The sequence below is a fragment of the Macrotis lagotis genome, chromosome 1, assembly GCF_037893015.1.
Source record: "Macrotis lagotis isolate mMagLag1 chromosome 1, bilby.v1.9.chrom.fasta, whole genome shotgun sequence".
NCBI lineage: Eukaryota > Metazoa > Chordata > Mammalia > Peramelemorphia > Peramelidae > Macrotis > Macrotis lagotis.
Genome location: NC_133658.1, coordinates 848663125 through 848684397, shown reverse-complemented (window position 1 = coordinate 848684397; position 21273 = coordinate 848663125). Strand labels below are relative to the sequence as shown.

Below are 21273 nucleotides of genomic sequence, written 5' to 3'. Positions count from 1 at the left end.
AGAGGTTTTATTAAGGATTTCAACAAGGAGAAAGACAGGGAGGATGCTAGGCAGAGGGAATGGCAGGGATAAAAGCACTGAGTTGTTTAGGGAAGGATGAGGAACATGATAAGTGAGTGCTATGAGATAACTCGAGAGGTCTAGACAGGAAGCAGATTCCATAAGACCTTACATGTCATGCTAAGAAATTTGGATTTTAGATGCCTTAGGTCACTGAAAAGTTTTAATCAGACATGCATAAGGAAGATTATTTTGTCAAAACAGTAACAAAATTTAGAATGGGAAGATATAGTAAGTAAATTATGAGACTATTGTATCATTGTCCTGTACAAGGAGGAAGCATTCAGTGAAGGACTAAGAAAGGGTGGTAACATTGGAAATCTCCTCAGCCTCCAAACCTAAAAACAGCCAGGGTCGTCTTTGTCCTCTGACATTTCAATTTCCTTGCATCCCATCCTCAGACATTTGACTCTATTTGTGCTCTTGGACTGCCCTCCTAAAAAGATCCATTATATCTGGAATAGACTATTCACATTTCAGAAGGAAGAAGTTGAACTTTTTTCCTTTGCCATCATGGTTAACTCATTACCTAAGGAATCTATCTCTTTTAAAGCTGCTTTCTTTCATCCTAATCCCTTTTTTCCCCCTGGATTCCTGCAGGGTGCTCAAAGGCCCCAGAGCAATGGAAATATCCCAGAGCTAATTGGTAGCTATTTCCAAGTTTTGCAAGACACACAGGGTTGATGGTACTACTATATTTTTTAGGGTGGATTCTTATTATTTTCTACTCTGCCTTAACCATTATTATCTCTGAGAAAAAGACTCTTATTCATTTTTAAGCTTATTCCTGGTGGGGCCTCATTTAAGTAATGATGGTTAAGTCACTTAACCTCTCTAAGCTTCCCTTGCCACATTTGTTAGAGCGAGATAATCACATTCGCACTATACACCCCCCAGGGCTGTTATGAGGAAAGTGTTTTTTAAACCTTACACTGTTAAATAAATTTGAGTTATTAGCCTCAAAACAACCACTTGCCTGTTTTTTTATTGTTTCAGAATAGTTAAATGTATGAAGGAAACAATAAATATGTGTTTAAAAGTAAAAAAAATGCTATGAGCTTAAAATTAATGAAGTTGATGTTGTTAGGTTTTTTAACCAGTTAAGACAAAATGTTAGTCTACGTTAAATAAAGCCAAAAAAGTAGTTTTTTTGAAAAATAAATACTTAGTGGGAAAAGAATTCAGTATATGACCAACATCTATCTTACTATGTGATTGGAGGCAAATCTTTCTGCCTGTATAATATCTATAAAATGAAGGGATTGCACCAAATTGTCTTTCTGTTAGAACCCTTACTATTCTAATAGTCTAAATCTAATTTATAAAATATGAGAAACAAATATACTATGTTGATTCGGTATTGGTTATTTTCAAGTGCATAGTATGATGCTAGAGTAAAATTCAAAATTCAGGAAGTATGAAGTGATGAGGATTACCACACCATTATTTGTGGATTGTAGAAAAATAAAAATTAAAACTTCATATTTTAGCCATAGGCCTTCCATCCAGAATTTGGATAGAATTGACCAAATAGAAAATATTTAAAGATGTCTTGTGCTTTTATTATTGCAGGGAGGGACTTATATATTCATTATTATAAATATTTCCTACCCAGTTTGAGATAACTATATAACTTAGCACCCCCTATGGGGAAGAAGAAAACTTCTGTGTCAGCTTTCTCGTATTTCTCATATTTCACTTTTCAAACTCCCATGATCTAGATTGAAAGTCTGACTCTTCCTCTTCTCATAATCCAATCGGTTACCAAAATTCTGTTGGTTCTGTTTTTATCACTTCTTTCAAGTACATCCCTGCTCTCCACTCACACTTTCACTGCTCTATTTCAGTCCTCTTCTCTGGGCTATTATCATAGACTTCTTCTGGTCTCCTTGCCTCCAGTTTCTCCCCTTCCACACCATTCTTTACACAAGCGCTAAAATGAGCTTCCTGACTCACAGGTCAAACTCCCATGCCTTCAGTGGCTCACTCTGGCCTGCTAAAAAATCCTCCTTGTGGTATTTAAGGACCTTCCCAATCCATCTTCCACCTTATTTCACTCCACTAAACTGACCTTTGAACATAGCCTGTGTCCCAACTCCACAACACCTTGGGTCGCTCTCCTCTGTCCCTGCTGCTTTTGGTAATTCTCATCTTCCTTTCAATTCAACTAAAATGTGTTCCATGGCTTCTGCAAGCAAGAGCCAATTGGGCTACTTCCCTGTATTTCTTCCTTTACCCTACCACATACTATTTTGTACTGTTGTTCTCTGTGAAAATATATTCCTCCTCATACCTCAGAAAACCTGCAACTCCTAGAGAGCTCAAACTGTCATTTTTTTTTTTAGGTTTTGGTTTTGGTTTTTTTGTTTGTTTGTTTTGTTTTTTGCAAGGCAATGGGGTTAAGTTGCTTGCAGCTAGGTAATTGTTAAGTGCCTCAGGACGGATTTGCACTCAGGTACTCCTGACTCCAGGGCCAGTGCTCTATCCACTGCGCCACCTAGCTGCCCATAAACTGTAATTTTTATCTTTACATTCCCCCCTTCATGCCTAACAAAGTGCCTTGCACATTAGAACCTCTTAATAAATGTTTGTTGTTAATGAAATAAGATCTTTTAGTGGAGATCTTATAAAGGAAGACAAATACCTCCTTCATATCATTGTTCAGTCATGTCCAATTCCGTGACTGTATTGATTTTTCTTCTCAAAGATTCTGGAGTGGTTTGCCATTTCCTTCTCCACTTCATTTTACAGATGAGGAAACTGAGGCAAACAGACTTAAGTTACTTGCCCAGATTCACACAACTAGTAAGTATCTAAGGCCAGATTTGAACTCAGGTTCTCCTGACTATGGAACTAGAACTCTATTGTGGCAAGGTTTTCCTTCCTCTGTTTTTGAACTGTGATTTATACTGCACCACTCCTCTCCTGTTAGCATTTCATAAAGCATGCAACCCAACCTAGACCTGTGGTACTCTCAGGTCCATCCTTCTGAGATGCTTCTGAAGAGTTTGCTCCTACATACTATTCAGCTATGTTCTCTTTTATCTTTACAGTTATGAGTGACATCATCTCAACCATGTTCAATAAAAAATTTTTGGAGGAGTTGTTCAAGCCCCAAGAGCTCTATTCCAAGAAGGCCCTGAGAACAGTCTATGATCGCCTGGCTCATGCCTCCATCATGAGACTAAATCAGGCCAGCATGGATAAGGTGAGCAGAGTCTCTTTCTTCTCTAACTTACATTTATTCTGCCTTTCCTGATTTTTTTTGCCCCCCCTGATTTTTTTTGCCCCAGACTGAAATGATAACCTAAACTAAATAATCTTCCCATCTTCCCCCAACTTAATTCATTTTCATTCTTACCTGACTTATTAGACCTCCAATTAAGTATATTGTTGTAGAAAATCAGAAATCTCAAATCCAACTTCAAAACACTTTCAAAATTGTACCAGTTTAATAATAAAATTGTCACTTTAGGAAAACAAATTGGAGCACTTCATTCTGAAGAACAGTAGTTCTGTTTAGAGGAACTGCTGCTTTATATTACTTTTAAAAATCAATGAAATAGCTGATGCCCCAACCCTTGAACTGTGGCACAGCTTTAGGACTTCATCCAACCCTGCAAGTCAACTGGGGCCCCAGTGTTATTTGATTTATCTCCATTAATTATCCTAGAGATTTGAAGACCTTCAGACCCCCAGTCATTTCCCCTCACCTCCCATGGCACTATAAGAGTTGGTGTTATATACTAGCAACATGGTTGGATCAAGACTCAAGAAGACTTGGTTCAGATTTGAACTGGATATTTGCTACTTGTGTGTCCATGGAGCCTTTACTTCATTTATCACAGGGAGCTGTTTTATCACATTTATTACACAGGAACTAATAATCACAGAACTATTACTCTCTCTATCTTACAAAGTCATCTTCAGAAAGAAAGTGCTTTGTAAGCATTAAAGTGCAATAGAAATGTCAAACATATTAGTGTGATCATCAAACATTACTCATGTAAATATTATATCATCAACACAGCCCATTAAGTGAACCAATAATAAGGTTAACCAATGTGAGTTGCTACATTGGAAGGAATTAGATAATATAGTAGGGAGAGCATTAAACTTGCAGTCTGGTAGACTTGAGTTCAGATCCAGTCCAACTCACCAACTCTATGACACTGGACAAGTCTTTCAACCACTTTCTGCCACAGAAGGTGGGATTTTCATTAGTACTTAAAGAAAGCCTGGGAGGTCAGTAATCAGAGTGGAGAAGGAAGAGCATTCTGGGTTTGGGGTATAGCCAGAGAAAATGTGTGGGTCTGACAAATGGAGGATCTTGTTTGTGGATCTGCCAGAAGGCCAAAGGAGTGGTTGGTCCTTGATTCTTGTCCTTCATTATTGAAGAAGACCAAAATGACATCACTGTATATGACAAATTGCAGTGTGTCTAACTGTGGCTGATCAGACCAATACAAACTCGGGATGCTCTACCACAGGTCTGGCACAAATAGTTCACGTGAACACCTGGGGTGGGTACTCCAAACTTAAGGATGTCATGTTTCCTTTGAGCTGCTTCAATTCTGCCTTCCTCATAGAGCACAACATCCTCACTGATGAGGGCATGCCATGCTGAGCCAGTGTCTCCCATGCTGTACAATCAATTCTAAAGTTCTTCAATGAGACCTTTAAGGTGTCCTGGTATCACTTCTTCTGACTCTTTTGAACAAAGCTTAGAGAGATGCAGGACTCTTGGCTCAGTAAGAAGGCAGATGAAAAATCAATTTCATGCAGACAGTATGGGTTAAGAGTACATTTTGGGGAGTAAGAAGTTGGTTGATTCTTGTCCTTCATTATCAAAGAAGACCAAAATGATATCACAGTATTTGAGACAAATTATAGTGTGTCCAACTATGGCTGATCAGATCAATATGAGCTCGGAATGCTCTATCACAGGTCAGGTACAAATATTCCATTGAACACCCGGGGTAGGTTCTCTAAACTTACAGTTGTCACATTTCTTTTGAGCTGCTTCAATTCTGCCTTCCTCACAGAGTGCAGCACCCTATCTGATGAGGTTATGCCAGGCTGGGTGGTCCTGTGCCAGTGCCTTCCATGCTGTACAATAAATTCTAAAATCTTTCAATGAGACCTTCAGGGTGCCTCAGTATTGTTTCTTCTGACACCCTTGTGAGCACTTGCCTTATGTGAATTCTCCAGAAAATGGGATTTTTTTTGGCAAGTGTTTGTCTGGTATTCTAACAAGGCCCAGCCCATTGTAGTTGCATTCTCTGTAGTAAAGTTGGAATGTTAGGCAGTTTAGCTCAAGAAAAGACCTCAGTCTCTAGTATCTTCTGCTGGGTGATCTTCAGAATCTTCCTAAGATAATTTTAAATGGGAGTGACTCAGTTTCCTGACATAGTGTTGGTAAACTGTCCAGGTTTCACAGCACAGCAGCTATATAGACCTTCAGTTTGGTAATCAGTCTAATATCTCTTCTTTCCCATACCATCTTTTGGAGCCTCCCAGATACTGAGCTAGGTCTGTCAATGTGTATATCAACCTCATTGTCAATATGTACCTCCTTGGAAAGGACATTGCCAAGGTAAATGAATTTATCCACAGTACTCAAAACTTCTCCATTTGCTGTAATTGATGGTTCCACATATGGATGGAATGAGGAGTAAAAAGACTGGAAAGGTAGGAGAGGGCAATGTTATGGAGAGCTATGAATATCAAACTGAACATTTTGTATTTAATCTTGGAGGCAATAGGGAACCACTGGATCTTATTGAGTGGGGAATTGAGGGTAGAGGAGAGTGGAAATATGACATGGTCAAACCTGTGCTTTAGGAAAAATCACTTTGGTGGTTGAAGGAAGGATGAATCAGAGTAGGGAGAGACTTGAGGGAGGCAGATTCACCAGCAGAGAGTGGCACTGTGAAAGGAGAGAAAAATATATGAGAGAAGTGTGGCAAAGGTGAGATTTACAAAGCTTAGCAGCAGCTTGAATATAAGAAATGATAGACGATGAGAAATCCAGGATTACTCCAAGGTGGGGAACTTGAGCAGTAGGGACAATGATGTTATCCTCTATAGTCATTGGAAAGGTAGAAGGATGAGAGAAGTTAGAGAGAAAAATAATTAGTTCTGTTGTGTCAATGATGGTCCCCAAGATCCCTTTTAGTTCTAATCTATGATCCTATATCTTTTTTTCTTTCACTGCTACACTTCTAAAAATAACTGATTTATACCTATTGTCTCCTAGTACCTCCCTTTTTTTCCCATCCTTAGCCCATAATAATTTGATTTTTACCTACAACTCTGCCAAGACTGCTTTCCCAAGGGTCATCAGTACCTTTTCTTTATCCAAATTTTCTTGACCTTACCAGTTTATTTGACACTAATGACCAGTTCCATCCACCTTGAATTTCTCTTCTTTTGGCTTCTATGATCTACCTCTCCTACTACACCTGTATTTCTTTCACTGACCCAGAATTACAGAATATCAGAACTGGAAGGGACCTCTAAAATTATCTTCCCATGGGCTCAGCCCACCAAAGGTAAGGGAGTGGAGAAAGACTTCCAAGGTCTGTCCTCTGTCCCTAGAACAGGACTGTGGGGCTCTGACCACATCCAGATCCTGATTGCAGTCTAGGCCCCCCATAGAACAGGGACTCCCCCACTCAGCCCTGTGGCAGAGGGGTGCACTTGTGATCATTCACAGACCAGGAGAGCAGTCAGAGCCTCACACACTGAGCATGCCCCAATAAAACTCAAAAGCTCAGGAAGCCCCCCAAAACCAGGCACAGGCTGGGGAATGAGTAAACAGAAAAAAAAGAGAAACTGGATCATTGACAATTTACTTTGTCTATGATCACATGGAGGATCAAAATACTCAATTTGAAGGTGAGAATGTCCAAGCTTCTGCATCTAAAGACTCCAAGAAATATAGAAGTTGGGTTCAAGCTATGACAGAGCTCAAAAAAGATTTTTGAAAATCAAGTAAGGGAGATTGAAAAAAATTGGGAAAAGAAATGAGAGAGTAGGGGTGGCTAGGTGATGCAGTGGATAGAGCACCAGCCCTGGAGTCAGGAGTACCTGAGTTCAAGTCCAGCCTCAGACACTTAATAATTACCTAGCTGTGTGTCCTTGGGCAAATCACTTAACCCCATTGCCTTGCAAAAACCTAAACAAAAAAAAAGAAAGAAAGAAATGAGAGAGATGCAGGAAAAACAAGAAAATGAAGTCAACAGCTTAGTCAAGGAGATCCAAAAAAATGCTGAAGAAAATAACATGTTAAAAAACAGCTTAGGTCAAATGGATAAAATAGTTCAAAAAGTTATTGAGGAGAAGAATGCTTTAAAAAGCAGAATTGACCAGATGGAAAAGGAGATAAGAAAGTTCTCTGAGGAAAACAAATCCTTCAGATGTAGAATGGAGCTAAAGGAAGCTGATGACTTTATAAGAAATCAAAACACAATACTCCAACACCAAAAGAATAAAAATTTAGAAGAAAATGTGAAATATCTCATTGAAAAAACAACTGATCTGGGAATTATTGGGATGCCTCAAAATCATGATCAGGAAAAGAGCCTTGACCTGATTTTTAAAGAATTCCTACAGGAAAATTGCCCTGACCTAGAAGCAGAGGGTAAAATAGAAATTGAGAGAATCCACTGATCTCCACCAGAAAGAGATACAAAAAAAAAAACAACTCAGAAATATTACAGCCAAGTTCAAGAGCTCCTGTCAAAGAGAAAATATTACAAGCAGCCAGAAGGACACAATTCAAATATCATGGAGCTGCAGTCAGGATCACACAGAACTTAGCAGCAACTATATTAAGGGCTCATAGGACTTAGGATATAATATAACGGAAGGCAAAAGAGCTTAGAATGCAACCAAGAATCAACTGCCCAGCAAAACTGAACATCCTCTTCCAGGGGAAAAGATGGATTTTCAATGAAATGGGAATTTCAAATGTTCCTGTTGAAATGACTAGAGCTAAACAGAAAGTTTAACCTTCAAGTACAAGACTCAGGTGAAGCATAAGAGAATGGAGGAGAAGGGTAAATTATGAGGGACTTAATGATGATGAGCTGAATGTATTCCTGCATATAAAAATGATACTGATAATACTCATGAACCTTCTCATTTAATAGAACAGGTAGAAGGAGCTTTTATAGATGAAGCACAGGAGAGAGCTGAATTTGAAGATATAATATATTGTAAAAATGGAGTCAATGACTAAAAGGGAAATATACTGGGAGTAAGAGAAAGGAGAGATAGAATAGGCTAAGATATTTCATATAAAAGATTTTTCTTGCAAAAAAAATTATCTTCCCATGATGGGATATAAATAGTTTAACCTTATTAAATATTTTATGCTTTTCTTGAGTCTTGTATTTAAAAATCATATTTTTCTGTTCAGGTTTGGTCTTTTTCATCAGGAATATTTGAAAGTTCTTTATTTCATTAAATAACTAGTTTTTTTCCTTTGAAGGACTATATATCAGTTTTGTTTGGTTGCTGTCTTTTGGTTGTAATCCTAGCTTCTTTGCCCTCCAGAATATCATATTCTAAGCCCTTTGATCCTTTAATGCAGAGACTAAGAAATCTTGTGTTATTTTAACTGCATTTCTTTCTGGCTACTTGCAATGCTTTCTTATTGATATGGGAGTTCTGGAATTTTGCTATACTCTTCCTGGAAGTTTTCATTTTGGGATCTCTTTCAGGAGGTAATCAGTAGATTTTCAATTTCAATTTTAATTTCCATGATATCAGGGTAGTTTTTCTTGATAATTTCCAAATATGATATTGAGATTATTCTTTCTTTGATCATGGCTTTGGGTAGAGATAATTGTCTCTCAATCTGTTTTCCAGATCAATCAGTTTTCCAGTGAGATATTTCACATATATTTCACATTTTCTTCTATTTTCTTTATTCTTTTGATTTTTTTTATTTTTGGATCATGGTTACAAGTGTAAAGACTATATCAAATTGCTTTCATGGGGGAGGAGGGAGAGAAGGGAGGGAGAGAGAAAAATTGCAAAACTCAAAACCTTGCAAAAAGAATGATTGATCCATGGGGGGGAGGGAAGCGGGATTGGGGGGAAAATTGTAAAACTCAAATAATATCTTTAATAAAAATAAATTTAGGGCGGCTAGGTGGCGCAGTGGATAGAGCACCGGCCCTGGAGTCAGGAGTACCTGAGTTCAAATCCAGTCTCAGACACTTTAATAATTACCTAGCCGTGTGGCCTTGGGCAAGCCACTTAACCCCATTGCCTTGCAAAAACTAAAAAAAAAAAAAAAAATTTAAAGAAATGATTGATAAAAACTACCATTGTATGTTGTTGGAAAAACAAATAAAATATTTATATATTGTTTCTTGTTGACACAAGTTATTAGCTTCCATTTGCCCAATTCTAATTTTAAAGGAATTATTATCTTCATGAAGTTTTGTGCATCCTTTTCCATTTGACCTATTCTGCTTTTTAAGGAGTTCTCTTCAATAAATTTTTGTGCCTCTTCTGTTTTGAAAGTACTGTTTTCTTCAGTATTTGTGTGCCACCTTTACTAACCTATTAACTCCTTTTTTCATGATTTTCCTTTTCCAAATTTTTCCTCTACCTCTCTATTTTGATTTTTAAAAAATTTTTTTGAGTTCTTCTGGGAATTCTTTTTGGATCTGAGATTAATTCACATTTGTCTCTGAGGTTTTGGATGTCTTCTTCTAAGTTTGTGTTTTGATCAACACTATAACCATAGTAATTGTCTTTGATCTGATTTCTTTTTTTTATTTTTTTCTCATTTTTTCCTTCCTATAATCTTGACTTTTAATTTGATTTAATTTGATATTAAATTAGGCTGTAGAAGGGGCACTGTCCCAAGCTTCAGGGTTTTTGTGATACTGTTTTCAGAACTAGTTCTGGAGATAATGTAAGTTTTCAGCTCTTCAAGATAGTATGAGCTGAGAAGAGGTGTGGTCACTGCTTTCCTGACTTGTGCTCTTGTCTGTGAGCAACAACAAGAACCATCCTTCTCTATACTGATACTGTGACCAAGGTCCCTGACTCCCTTGTTGCTGCATGCTCTAATTTCTTAGGGCTCCTCCTAGCCTTGGGACTGCAACTGGGAACTGTGTATAGGCATTGCAACAGAGTCCTACACCCAGTGCTAGCAAAAGTCTAGTGTAATCTTTTGACCAGGTGTCCAAGTTCCTTACCATCTGTAGGATGAGAGCTTAGAAGGCACTACTGCCCATTCACTTGCTCCCAAGGCCAAAGATGGCCTCCAATGGACTGTGCTCTACTCTCACTCCAGTGAGACAGACCCTTTCAGATAGCCTTTGGCTGGAAAATTGTTTCACTATGTCCTTTTGTTGGTTCTACCACTCCAGAATTTGTTTTGAGGCATTATTTTTAAATTATTGGAAAGAAATTTGGGAGGATTCAGTTGAATCTGTGTCTTTACTTTTCCATCTTGGTTTCACCACCATTTGTTACTTCTTATAATGCAATAATTTTCCATTAACTTCATTCATTTTGTAAAATTTTGAGTTCCAAATTTTTCACCCTCCCTTTTTTTCCCTTCCCTCTTCTAAGACAATTAACCAACTATATAGCTTATACATGTACAACCATGTCAAATATCTATATATAAGTCATGTTGAGAAAGAAGAATCAGGACAAAAGGGAAAAACTACAAGAAAGAAAAAGCCAAAAAAAAATCCATTAAGTTGACATACCACAGTTTTTTCATCCATTCTCCCAGTGATGAAATTTGTTTCCAGTTTTTTGATACAGCAAAAAGTGTTACTATAAATATATTTGTACACTTAGTTTACATAATCATGGATTTTGAGAGTTAGAAGGCTATGATGTAGTTTTCTTTGAGTTCTTTATAAAGCTGTGAATCATCATTTGACCTTAGCTTCTAATAAGATAGTGGGAAGTTGAGATGTCTCAAGTACAAAATCCTGCCCCCCCAAAAAAGACAAAGTTTCTATAGTCAGTGGTAGTGGAGGGAGGAGACAGACTTCAGCTAAGGGTGCCATCCTTCATTTTCAGGGAATTAGCTGGAATTGTTCTGGCCCAGGCTCCTGGATCTGAACTGGTTCATTATTTTATTGATGACCCACAGGACATATCTACATTTGTTTAGCCAGACCTTATTCATACCTCTGGATTTGATTGATTAAATCAAGATTCTTTCAGTTGATACAGTTTTCTGTCTTGCTTAAGCAGCTAGAATAGTGCCCTGGACTTGGAGTCATCAATAGCTGAGTTCTAATCCAGCTTCATACACTTAAAAGCTGTCAGCTCAACAAGTCACTTAGTTTCCTCAACTATAAATGGGGATAATAAAAGCACATATATCAAATTGTTGTTTTGAGGGTAAAAATGATGCAGTATTTTTCAAGTACACTAAAGTACTCTGTAATAGCTATCTATTGTTGTAGCTGCTATTATTGACAAATATATGAATGTGGTATTATAATTACAACACCACTCTCCCACTAGATAAGAAATCATAAAGGTAGAAACAAGGGTTGTGGCAGTTGAGTATAGAGAAGGAAACAGTATTATAAAAGCAGAATCTGAGGCAAAGTGAATATAGGGAGTAAGGAAAAGGAAAAAACCAATGTTGATTTGACTCATGAAACTAGGTGAGTGGCAGGATGGTGGTGCCCTCACTAGAAATAGAGAAGTTTGGATAAAAGACAGGTTTAGAGGAAAATTCAGTGCATTTCAGTTTGGACATGTTGAGTTTGAAATTCAGGAAACTGAAGAGATGAATAGGAATTGATAAACACAAGACTGAAGTTCAAGAGAGATTTCTACTTGACATAGATCTGGAAGTCACTTGTGAAGAGGTGATATTTAAACCAATGAAAACAAAGGAGATCAGAAAGAAAAGAAAGATTGTTTATTCTTTGTTCTTGAAGAAGACCATGACATCAGAAAGGTGATGCCATGACATGCAAATGAATTGGATTTAAGTGAGGGAGTGCTGTGCAAAGTCACCAGCTTTGCTTTCTTTTCCAGAACCATCTAGGTTCAATGGCAAGATATAGATCAGGATGATTAGAAATGTGCCCAAAAGGAACAGAGAAGAGAGCTAAGGATAGAATTCTGTGAGACACCCTTATTAAAAGTTTTGAAAATGGATAATCCAGAAAGACTTTAAAAGGGAAGTTGTACAGGTGGGAGGATAATTGGGAGAAAGCAGAGATATAAGAAAGTCAAGAAAGCTAATGACTCCAACAAGGAGAGACTGGTCATCATTACTAGAAACTATAGAGCAGCCAAGGATGAGGACTGAAAAAAGACCATCAAATTTAGCAGTAGTCACTTGATAACCTTAGAGAGAGCATATTTCTGGTCATTTGGTGGCACCAAAATCAATACAGCAAAGAGTAGAGAAGGAAATGGAGGCAGCAAATACAAATACAAATGTAAATGATTTGTTCTGATAGTTTGGCACTGAAAGGGAAGAGAGAGAGGGATAATTTTGTGGTACGGCAGGGTCAAGGGCAGGCTTTTTTAAGAATGAGGGAGACCTGAGCTTGTTTATAGGCAGCAAAGAGCTAATAGAAAGGAAATAATTGAATGTAATTGAGAGAGAGGGAATAATGCACAGATCAAGCCCCTGGAGAATAAATGAGAGGATGAGATGTAGAGCACAGGTAGAAGGATTGGCCTGGACTAGTTGAAGTGGCTTAGACTCCTACTCAGGCAAAAATAAGTAAGGAGAAGGGAGGGGGTACAAATAAGCAAAGAGATTCATTATTCTCAGACTTCTGGAGAAAGATGGGATAGAGACTATGGCAGTGAGTTGGTAACCACAGCAAGGCTCTGGCCCAGATGACAGGATCATGGATCAGAAATTGAAGGACTGGGAACTTTGGAGGGCATTTATTCCAACCCCTTAATTTTTCAAGTGATGAAATTGAGGTTCAACCCACTAGTGATTACTTAAGGTCTCACAAGGAGTAGCAGAGCTGGAGTTTGAACTCAAGTTCTGCCCTTCCCCAAGTTCAGCATTCACTATTGAATCACTGTCTCTATGTAGTTGACTCACAAATCTTCATACCTAAGCTAGGGTCTCCCCCTGAGCTTCAGACCCCTGTCATCATCTATCATACATTTCAGAACAAATGTTCCAAATGTATTACTTCTGAAACATCTTTCCCCAAAAATTTCTAGTCCTCCAGATTACCTATTTCTATAGAAGGCACCATCATCTTTGCCAGTTGCTTGGGTTCTCAATTGGCAGTTCTTGCTGTTTTTACTTCTATAACATCTCTCAAATCCCTTCTCTTCTCTTTTACTCATAATGCTAATCAGCCATCTTGGTTTGAGCCCTTATCAACTCTCATCCTTCTTATAACAGTCTCTCATATTTGTCTCATGATTTAGGGGAGGATATTTTTCAGGAATGGGCTGAACTTGTTTCCTTTTAATGCTGAAATTCTGTTTCATATCCCTAGACACACTATAATAGGATGGAACACCATATCCAGTATTACCCTTTGCCATTGCCACCATAATGCAGCAATCTTTCCTGCTTTGGGGGTTATTTCATCTCTTTAATGAGCAGTCCACATACATTGTCACCTGCCAGGCTTACCTTTAACCAGGCAGCTGGGTTTTTATTTGCCTTTTTAATTGCCTTTTAATAGCACACTATTAACTCATATTGAGCTCATAGTTCCCTAAGAAACAGCTTTCACTAAAAGGACGCTCAGGAATATAGTCTTCCAGAGGGGACAAGGTTTCAGTGAGCACAAGAATCTGGAAAGAGTGAAAAAAAAGAAGAGACCAGGAACAATAGAAAGTTTGCTAATAGAACAGAATACAATAGACTGTGGAAGAGATGACTTTGAACTGGATGGGCATGGGAAGCCAGAGAATGTCCCAAGAGACAGTGACACTGAATCACTCAGATAATAAAAACAAGAACTGAAAGTTTGCTGGCCATAATCTTGGGAAATAATCATTAGTTGGAGCTCCTGTAAGTCCATTGTCCTGTGATGATGGGATAGAGTAGTTCTCCAGATACCAGGGATCTGGGAATAGGTGAGTGGGAGGAAGTTTATTCTAAAGTCTGCTTCCTCAGAATAAATTTAAATGGTACCAGTTTAAGAAGGTGAAGAATGAGGCACTGATTTAGAGTTTGTATTTGATTCTCTGTCAATCCTAGTGTCTGTCTCAGGTCCAGTCCAAGGTCAAGAAAGGAAAAAATGAAGATTGGACATCAAGAAAGGGAAAACCCCCAAAGGGCAACAAAAATGTGCATACCCTTTGACCCAGCAATACCACTACTGGGTCTATATCCTGAAAAGATGATGAAAAAGGGTAAAAACATCACTTGTACAAAAATATTCATAGCATCCCTTTTTGTGATGGCAAAGAATTGGAAATCAAGTAAATGTACTTCAGTTGGGGAATGGATTAGCAAACTGTGGTATATGTATGTCATGGAACACTATCGTTCTATTAGAAACCAGGAGGGATGAGAATTCAGGGAAGCCTGGAGAGATTTGCATGAACTGATGCTGAGCAAGATGAGTAGAACCAGAAAAACATTGTACACCCTAACAGCACCATGGGAGTGATGATCAACTTTGATGGACTTGCTCATTCCATCAGTGCAACAGTCAGGGACAATTTGGGGCTGTCTGCAATGGAGAATACCATCTGTATCCAGAGAAAGAATTGTGGAGTTTGAACAAAGACCAAGGACTTTAATTTAGGAAAAAAACTGATACCTTATTGTCTGATCTTGCTATCTCTTATACTTTGTTTCTTCCTTAAGGATATGATTTCTCTCTCATCACATTCAATTTGGATTAATGTATACCATGGAAACAATGTAAAGACTGGCAAATTGCCTTCTGTGAGGAGGGGGAGGGAAGTAAGTTTATGGGGAAAATTGTAAAACTCAAAATAAATAAAACCTTTGAAAAAAAGAAAAGGAATGAACCCACTAAATATGTGATTTTGTCATTGTGGGCACTCTGTCCCATATTGCACTGCTCCATGCATTCAGAAATGGTTTTCATGAGTTGCAGAGAACAAGAATATTAATCACTAATCTTCTGGTGATGAGTCTTTCCATAATTAGCTGGGCTAATCCTGAGACTACTGATACACAATCATTCCTAAACCTGTCCTTGAAGTTTTTCTAGCTGGAAAAAATAGTTTCCATGTCACAATGAGACAACAGAGGATTTTAATGGAGGAATAATATTACATGGTCCAGTAGATAGACCACTGGGCTTGGAGTCAGGAGGACATCTTCCTGAGTTCAAGTCCAGTCTTAGATATTTCCTAGCTTTGTGACCCTAGGTAAGTCACTTAGTCCTCAGTTTGCCTCAGTTTCCTTATCCATAAAATAGTTGGAGAAGGAAATGGCAAACCACTCCAGTATCTTTGTCAAGGAAATCCCAAATGGGTCATGAAGAGTTGGGCACAATTGAAAAAAAATATTTAAAACATAATATCACATTGATTGATCAGTAACTCTAACTTCAGTAATTTTTTTTTATTGTTTGGGTTTTCAGCTTTATGACTTGATGACCATGGCTTTCAAATATCAAGTGTTACTGAGTCCCCGACCTAAGGATATATTGCTGGTCACTTTCAACCACTTAGATACCATCAGGGAATTTATCCGTGACTCCCCAACCATCGTGAACCAAGTGGATGAGACCTTTCGGCAAATAGTTGAAGTAAGGACTTTATCAGTCAATAAACCCTCAGTCCTGTTAGCATTCTTTTTCATTTCTGTTTTTAGGAAAGGTAAATTCCATGGCCAGCAAGCCTACAAATCTCCTAACAAAATTTGAACCATTTGAGAAGTTATTACCTTTCAGGAAACATTTCAGGCTTTAGCTACAATTATTTGCCCTTCTCCATGACCACAACAGGTAGCCAGTGTTTTCTGTCCTCTATGGAGAGGAGTTCCTAGAATAGAATACAATACAATAGATTACACTAGAATCTTCTAGTCTCTCAGCTATGGTATACAGGATCTCAAAACAAGATCTCCATTCCCACAACCAGGGATCTCTTCTACCATATCGCCAGCCCCTAGTCCTCCAGCCTCCCCAGAAGTTAGTGTCTCTGATGTCAGCCTAGATGCAAGTCTCTCCTCCTCTATGCTTTAATGTCCTCTTCTGTAAAACTAAGAAATGGGAAAAGAGGAGAGACTTAAGAAGACTGTCCTAGAAAACCTCTAAAATATCTTCCTTAGAGCTAGAATTCTGTGATTTTTATTAAATTATAGGCTATGTTCTCAGGAGTTTTTTGTAGGGGAATGAAAATACAATAATGATATTTTTAAAATATCTATTCTCTAATAATTTTCTTCATGCTTTTCATTTTATTTTTATTCTGTAACGATTCTCTTGGGTGGTCCAGTTGTCATGGCTGCTTTGCTTTTCTGGTCCATTCTGAATCCTTCATTTCACTGTGCACCCACTTCTTCCCAGAAAGCTTATGGACCTTGTTCTCTGTTTTTGCAGGTTTATGGTTGTCTTTCTGAAGGTGAGTTCCAGCACATCAGACAGACTCTGCTGATTTTCTTTCAGGACATGCACATCCGGGTAAGTGGATAAATGGTCTCTTAAAGGATCAGTAAGCCTTAAAATGGAGATGCTGTAAGAGCATAGAAGTGGGGGACCCACATTGAGAGGTAATAGGAGTTACTAGCCTATGGAGGGCAAATACAGGAGACAGAACTCTGTTTTTCAGGTAAAGAGGGTTTCAGATTCATCCTGCAATTTACTAGCAGAGGCAAGCTATATAAGTTCCCTGGACCTCAGTTTTCTCATCTGTAAAACAAAGATACTTGTACTGTCCACCTCACAGTGTTGTAGTAAGGAAAATACTTGTTAAATTATGAAGTTCTCTGTTATTAATAGCGACAACAATAATAATAGCATTAATATAAATTTCTATAGATCCTTTCATCTATAGGTATAATTTTGTCAGGGTCCTTGAATCCTGTTTTTAATCTCACTTATTTCAACTAAGCATAAAGAAAGATCTGTCGGGGACAGCTAGGTGGTGCAATGGATAGAGCACCGGCTTTGGAGTCAGGAGAACCTGAGTTCAAATTTGCCCTCAGACACTTAATAATTGCTCAGCTGTATGTCCTTGGGCAAGACCATACTTAACTCTTAACCCCATTGCCTTAAATAAATAAATAAATAAATAAATAAATAAATAAGCAAATAAATAAATAAATAAATTTTTTTTAGAGAATGACAGATCTGTCTCCATTGCAGGAAAATGTGAAATAAAATTCTCTTTGCAAAATATAGGTTCTTTGGTTAAATTAAGAAATACACGTGACTTTTAATATGGTTGATTTCTGTCAGGAACTAACACATGTAGCTTTTTTTTAATAATTACATCTTCAATAATTTTCCATAATTCCCCTTTACAAATTCATTCTTCCAGATCCCAACTCTTACCCCTGCTCACGCCATTCCTATGGATTCTCATCAATGCTCACAGTCCTACCCATCCTCCAAGCCCAGTTCTCAAGCCTAGCCCACAGGGATCATTCTTTTTCCTTGGACCTCCTCTTAACTCTTCTATGTCCCTTTGTAGTATTCATTATCTTCTATCTCATAAACTAGATTGTAAGTTCTTTGAGGGCAAAGACTATCTCTTTATATATTCAGTGGTGAACACAGGGTCTTGCATGAAGTAGGTGCTTAATAGATGATTTTATAATGAAAAATCAGCCCACCTTTTAAGACCATCTGATTTGAGAATGTCTTGTTTCATTTATAATGCCAATTTTAAAAGTCCTGAGGAAGCCACACTGTCAAACTTCCTTTTAGGCATACTATAAAAATTAGTAATGATAATAGCAATAGATTTTTTCCCAGTACATAAATAACTTTAAATAGCTAATGTGATTAGCTTGTTAAAAGTCTCTTAATAATTTTTAGCCCATGACGCATCTAACTCCCAATGAACAATGGGATAAAAAAATAAGGCTTTTCATTTGTGAAGAAGGCTGAAAAACACAAATTTGCATCTGACTCATTTGTACATGGATGCCTTGCTTCTTATTGTCTTACTCCTCCTTATAGTGATGACTGAAATAGCCCTGAGTTCTAGTATACTTACCATCTCAGAAATGATTTTGTATACTTTTGATTTTTAGACTGCACTTCAGTTGGCTTGATACTAAAAATGTTATGACTACTATGTCTTTCCTAGGTATCCATATTTCTAAAGGACAAAGTTCAGAATTCAAATGGTCGCTTCGTGTTACCAATATCTGGGCCTGTTCCATGGGGAACTGAAGTTCCTGGACTCATCAGGTGAATTCTCACAACAATGATTTGACAGAGGTTTTTAATACCTTTTCAACAATTAATTTCATGAGTACAGGACAAAGGAAATACAACCTGATATAATATGGTCATCTTAGTGACTAAAAAAGTTCAATATAAGTCAACAGTATGTTATAGCTATCCCTTCTCTGTCCCCCCCCAAAAAAAAGACTAATTTAATCTCATATTCCATTAATTCAGTGCCCAAAGCAAGGAAGAATACTTACCTCGCTTTGTGCTAGTCAGATTATAGAATAAAAGAGTTCTATAAGAGAAACAATGATTAACCATCCATGGAAAGGGTGACCAGCATGACAAGGGGACCAAATGACCTCTTATATGAAAATTAGTTCAACAAACTTTTCAAATCTAGGCTGGAAAAGAAAAATCTTAGTGTAAATATTGTATCTGTCTTCAGATAAAGGCCCTTCATGTAAAAGATTAAACTTGTCTTAAGGGAATTAAAAGAAAAGAATTTGCACTAGTAGGTAATAGGTTTTAGGAAGGCAGATTTTGAATCAATATAACTTTCTCTTAATTAGAGATATTTAAAAATGGAGTGGGCTAATGGTTCCCCATCATGCATAGATTTATACTGAGTCTTTATGATCATATGTTAGAGAAGATTTGAGATTTGGACCAGGTAACTTTTTTGTTTTTTCTTAGATTTGTTTTTATTATAAGCTAAGGTCTCAGTTACTGGCCTAATTAAAGAGAGTTCAATAAAGTTTCCCTCTACAGAACACACTTCTACCCTATTTTTCATTCTTACTCTTGTGGTTATAAAAAGTATTAGAACATATCCAGTAACGTTGGGAGCAATGTTTTATGGGCAAAGACAGCAAAAAGAATAAAGCATGTGCAGGTCTTTGACCTGTGGGATCATTCTTGTGTTACAGGATGTTTAATAACAAAGGAGAAGAAGTGAAGAGAGTGGAGTTTAAGCATGGTGGTCACTATGACAGTGCCCAGAAAGAAGGTTCCTTTGATCTTTATGGAGACAGACTCCTAACATTAGGGACAAATATGTAAGTAAACTCCATCTTCCTGAAAGAAGCTAAGGAGAATAGCTTTTCATTAAAAGCTTCTTTGAGCCTAGCTTCAGAAGTCACTGCTGGAGGCGGAGGGGCTCTTTTCCTCCTGCAGATCACACTCAGATCCTTGACTTGTCATAGAAAACTAAAGCTACAGCCCTGAAAGGAACTCTGTAGATAAAGAAAAAGGCCTCACTCATCCTGGAAGAAAGCAGTCAGAGCAAATGGCCAGAGGCTGCAGCCTCAAGATCTTTGGACCTCTCCTCTGGACTTGCATCTGGAGCCCCTAGGCTAGGTCTCTCCCTTTAGGAGAACCTGAGCTTCTTGAGAACATGAACCCATTTGCTTTCTTTTTGTATCCCCAGTGTTTGCGCAGTATTGCTAATCAGTCCTTTAGCTGTGTCCAACTCTATGATCTCGGGGGCCACAGCACCCCAACACTATCCATGGGGTTTTCTTGGCAAATATCCTGGAGTGGTGTTCTCCAATGAATTAAGGCCACAGGGATTAAGGATCTTACCCAGAATCACACAGCGAGTAAGTGTCTGAGTCTGGATTTGAACTCAGGTCCTCCTGACTCCAGATCCAGTGTTCTATTCACTGGGCCACCTGGCTACCTCTAATGTGCATTTGCGTATAGCAAACACTGAATAAATACATGCTTTTTTATTTTATTGATGAAACAGTATACATTTTTTTTCATTTGTACATGATGATCACATTTGACCTTATTTAGGGATGATCTTAAAGTATAAAGGGAGATGTTCCCAATTCTATTTTTATTTACTCCTGAAGGACTGAAAATTAGGAGTGTTTGATATCCAGCATCCCAACCCTTCCAAAATCCACACTCTTCACTCCAGATACTCAGATCCTCAAAGTAACTGATGTGTGAGTGGAAATAGGGAATCATTAGAAAGTCTGTGAAATGATACAGCAACCAGGAAAATATTGAGCTATTTGTTACTGTTGCCAGGTACAGCATTAGTCGGCCCGTGGAAACCCATGTGTCTGGAGCACCAAAGAACTCAGCTTTGAATACAAAGGTGAGCCTTTCCCTGCCCTCCAGGGTGGCCAGCTTGACATCTTACCCTGGTCTGAGCACATAGCCCGTTTAGAATGCTCTCTGTCCTTCATTGGAGGTGTACATTTTCAGTGAGTAGATAAAGGGAATTTGGGCCTTTGCCTGAAAACCCCAGCCACCACAAAATGCAGGTCATATGGATTGGTGCCCTTAAGCCATGGTTACCATTGCTTGATATCAGCACTTCTGTAGAAAGGGCTTCTCTGCTTATACTGTGGTGCATGAATTCTAATTTTAAGTTTCCTTATATATATAGTTATGGAGCAAATAATTTCCTACTGGCTCAGTCCTCTAGTGCCTCTCAGAAGTAGCTCTCACCACTAGAGGACAGTATGAAAGCCCATCCAAAATGAGACAGGAGCAGCCCTTGTTCCATGGAGTTATTTCATAGTACTGGAAGGAAAAAAAATGAACCCAAAAGTAAAAAAACGAAGTTCTTATCTTTACAGGGGAAAATATTTTGTAAAAAAAAAAAAAGAGTTGGCACTCCTGCAGCCCAGGCTTTATCTGTTCTCTCTGTCTCAGAGCATGTCACTGGAGCCATTCCAAAACCTGTCATAGAAGCCTAATTCACTTCAGTTGTGAAGCCCCTCTACTTAGGGTTCAGATCCCTGTGCTCTCTGTAACTAAGAGCTTGTTTCTGCCACTGTTAGAGAAGGATTATAGGCATTTCCAGGCTTTCTAGTTGTACAAATTCATCGTAGAAATCATGTTTTATTTTTATTTAAGCTAAATT

General features: G+C 38.0%; 1 protein-coding gene across 1 annotated transcript in view; it reads left to right on the top strand.

Annotated features, from left to right (window-relative positions):
- Positions 1-21273, top strand: part of OSCP1 (organic solute carrier partner 1) — a 50700-nt gene that overhangs the window by 16306 nt on the left and 13121 nt on the right. Inside the window, exons 2-7 of the mRNA XM_074217554.1 lie at positions 3114-3268; positions 15627-15794; positions 16590-16670; positions 18304-18407; positions 19319-19447; positions 20430-20499. Coding sequence (XP_074073655.1) covers positions 3114-3268; positions 15627-15794; positions 16590-16670; positions 18304-18407; positions 19319-19447; positions 20430-20499 — 707 coding nt within the window. The remainder of the gene's footprint in view (positions 1-3113; positions 3269-15626; positions 15795-16589; positions 16671-18303; positions 18408-19318; positions 19448-20429; positions 20500-21273) is intronic.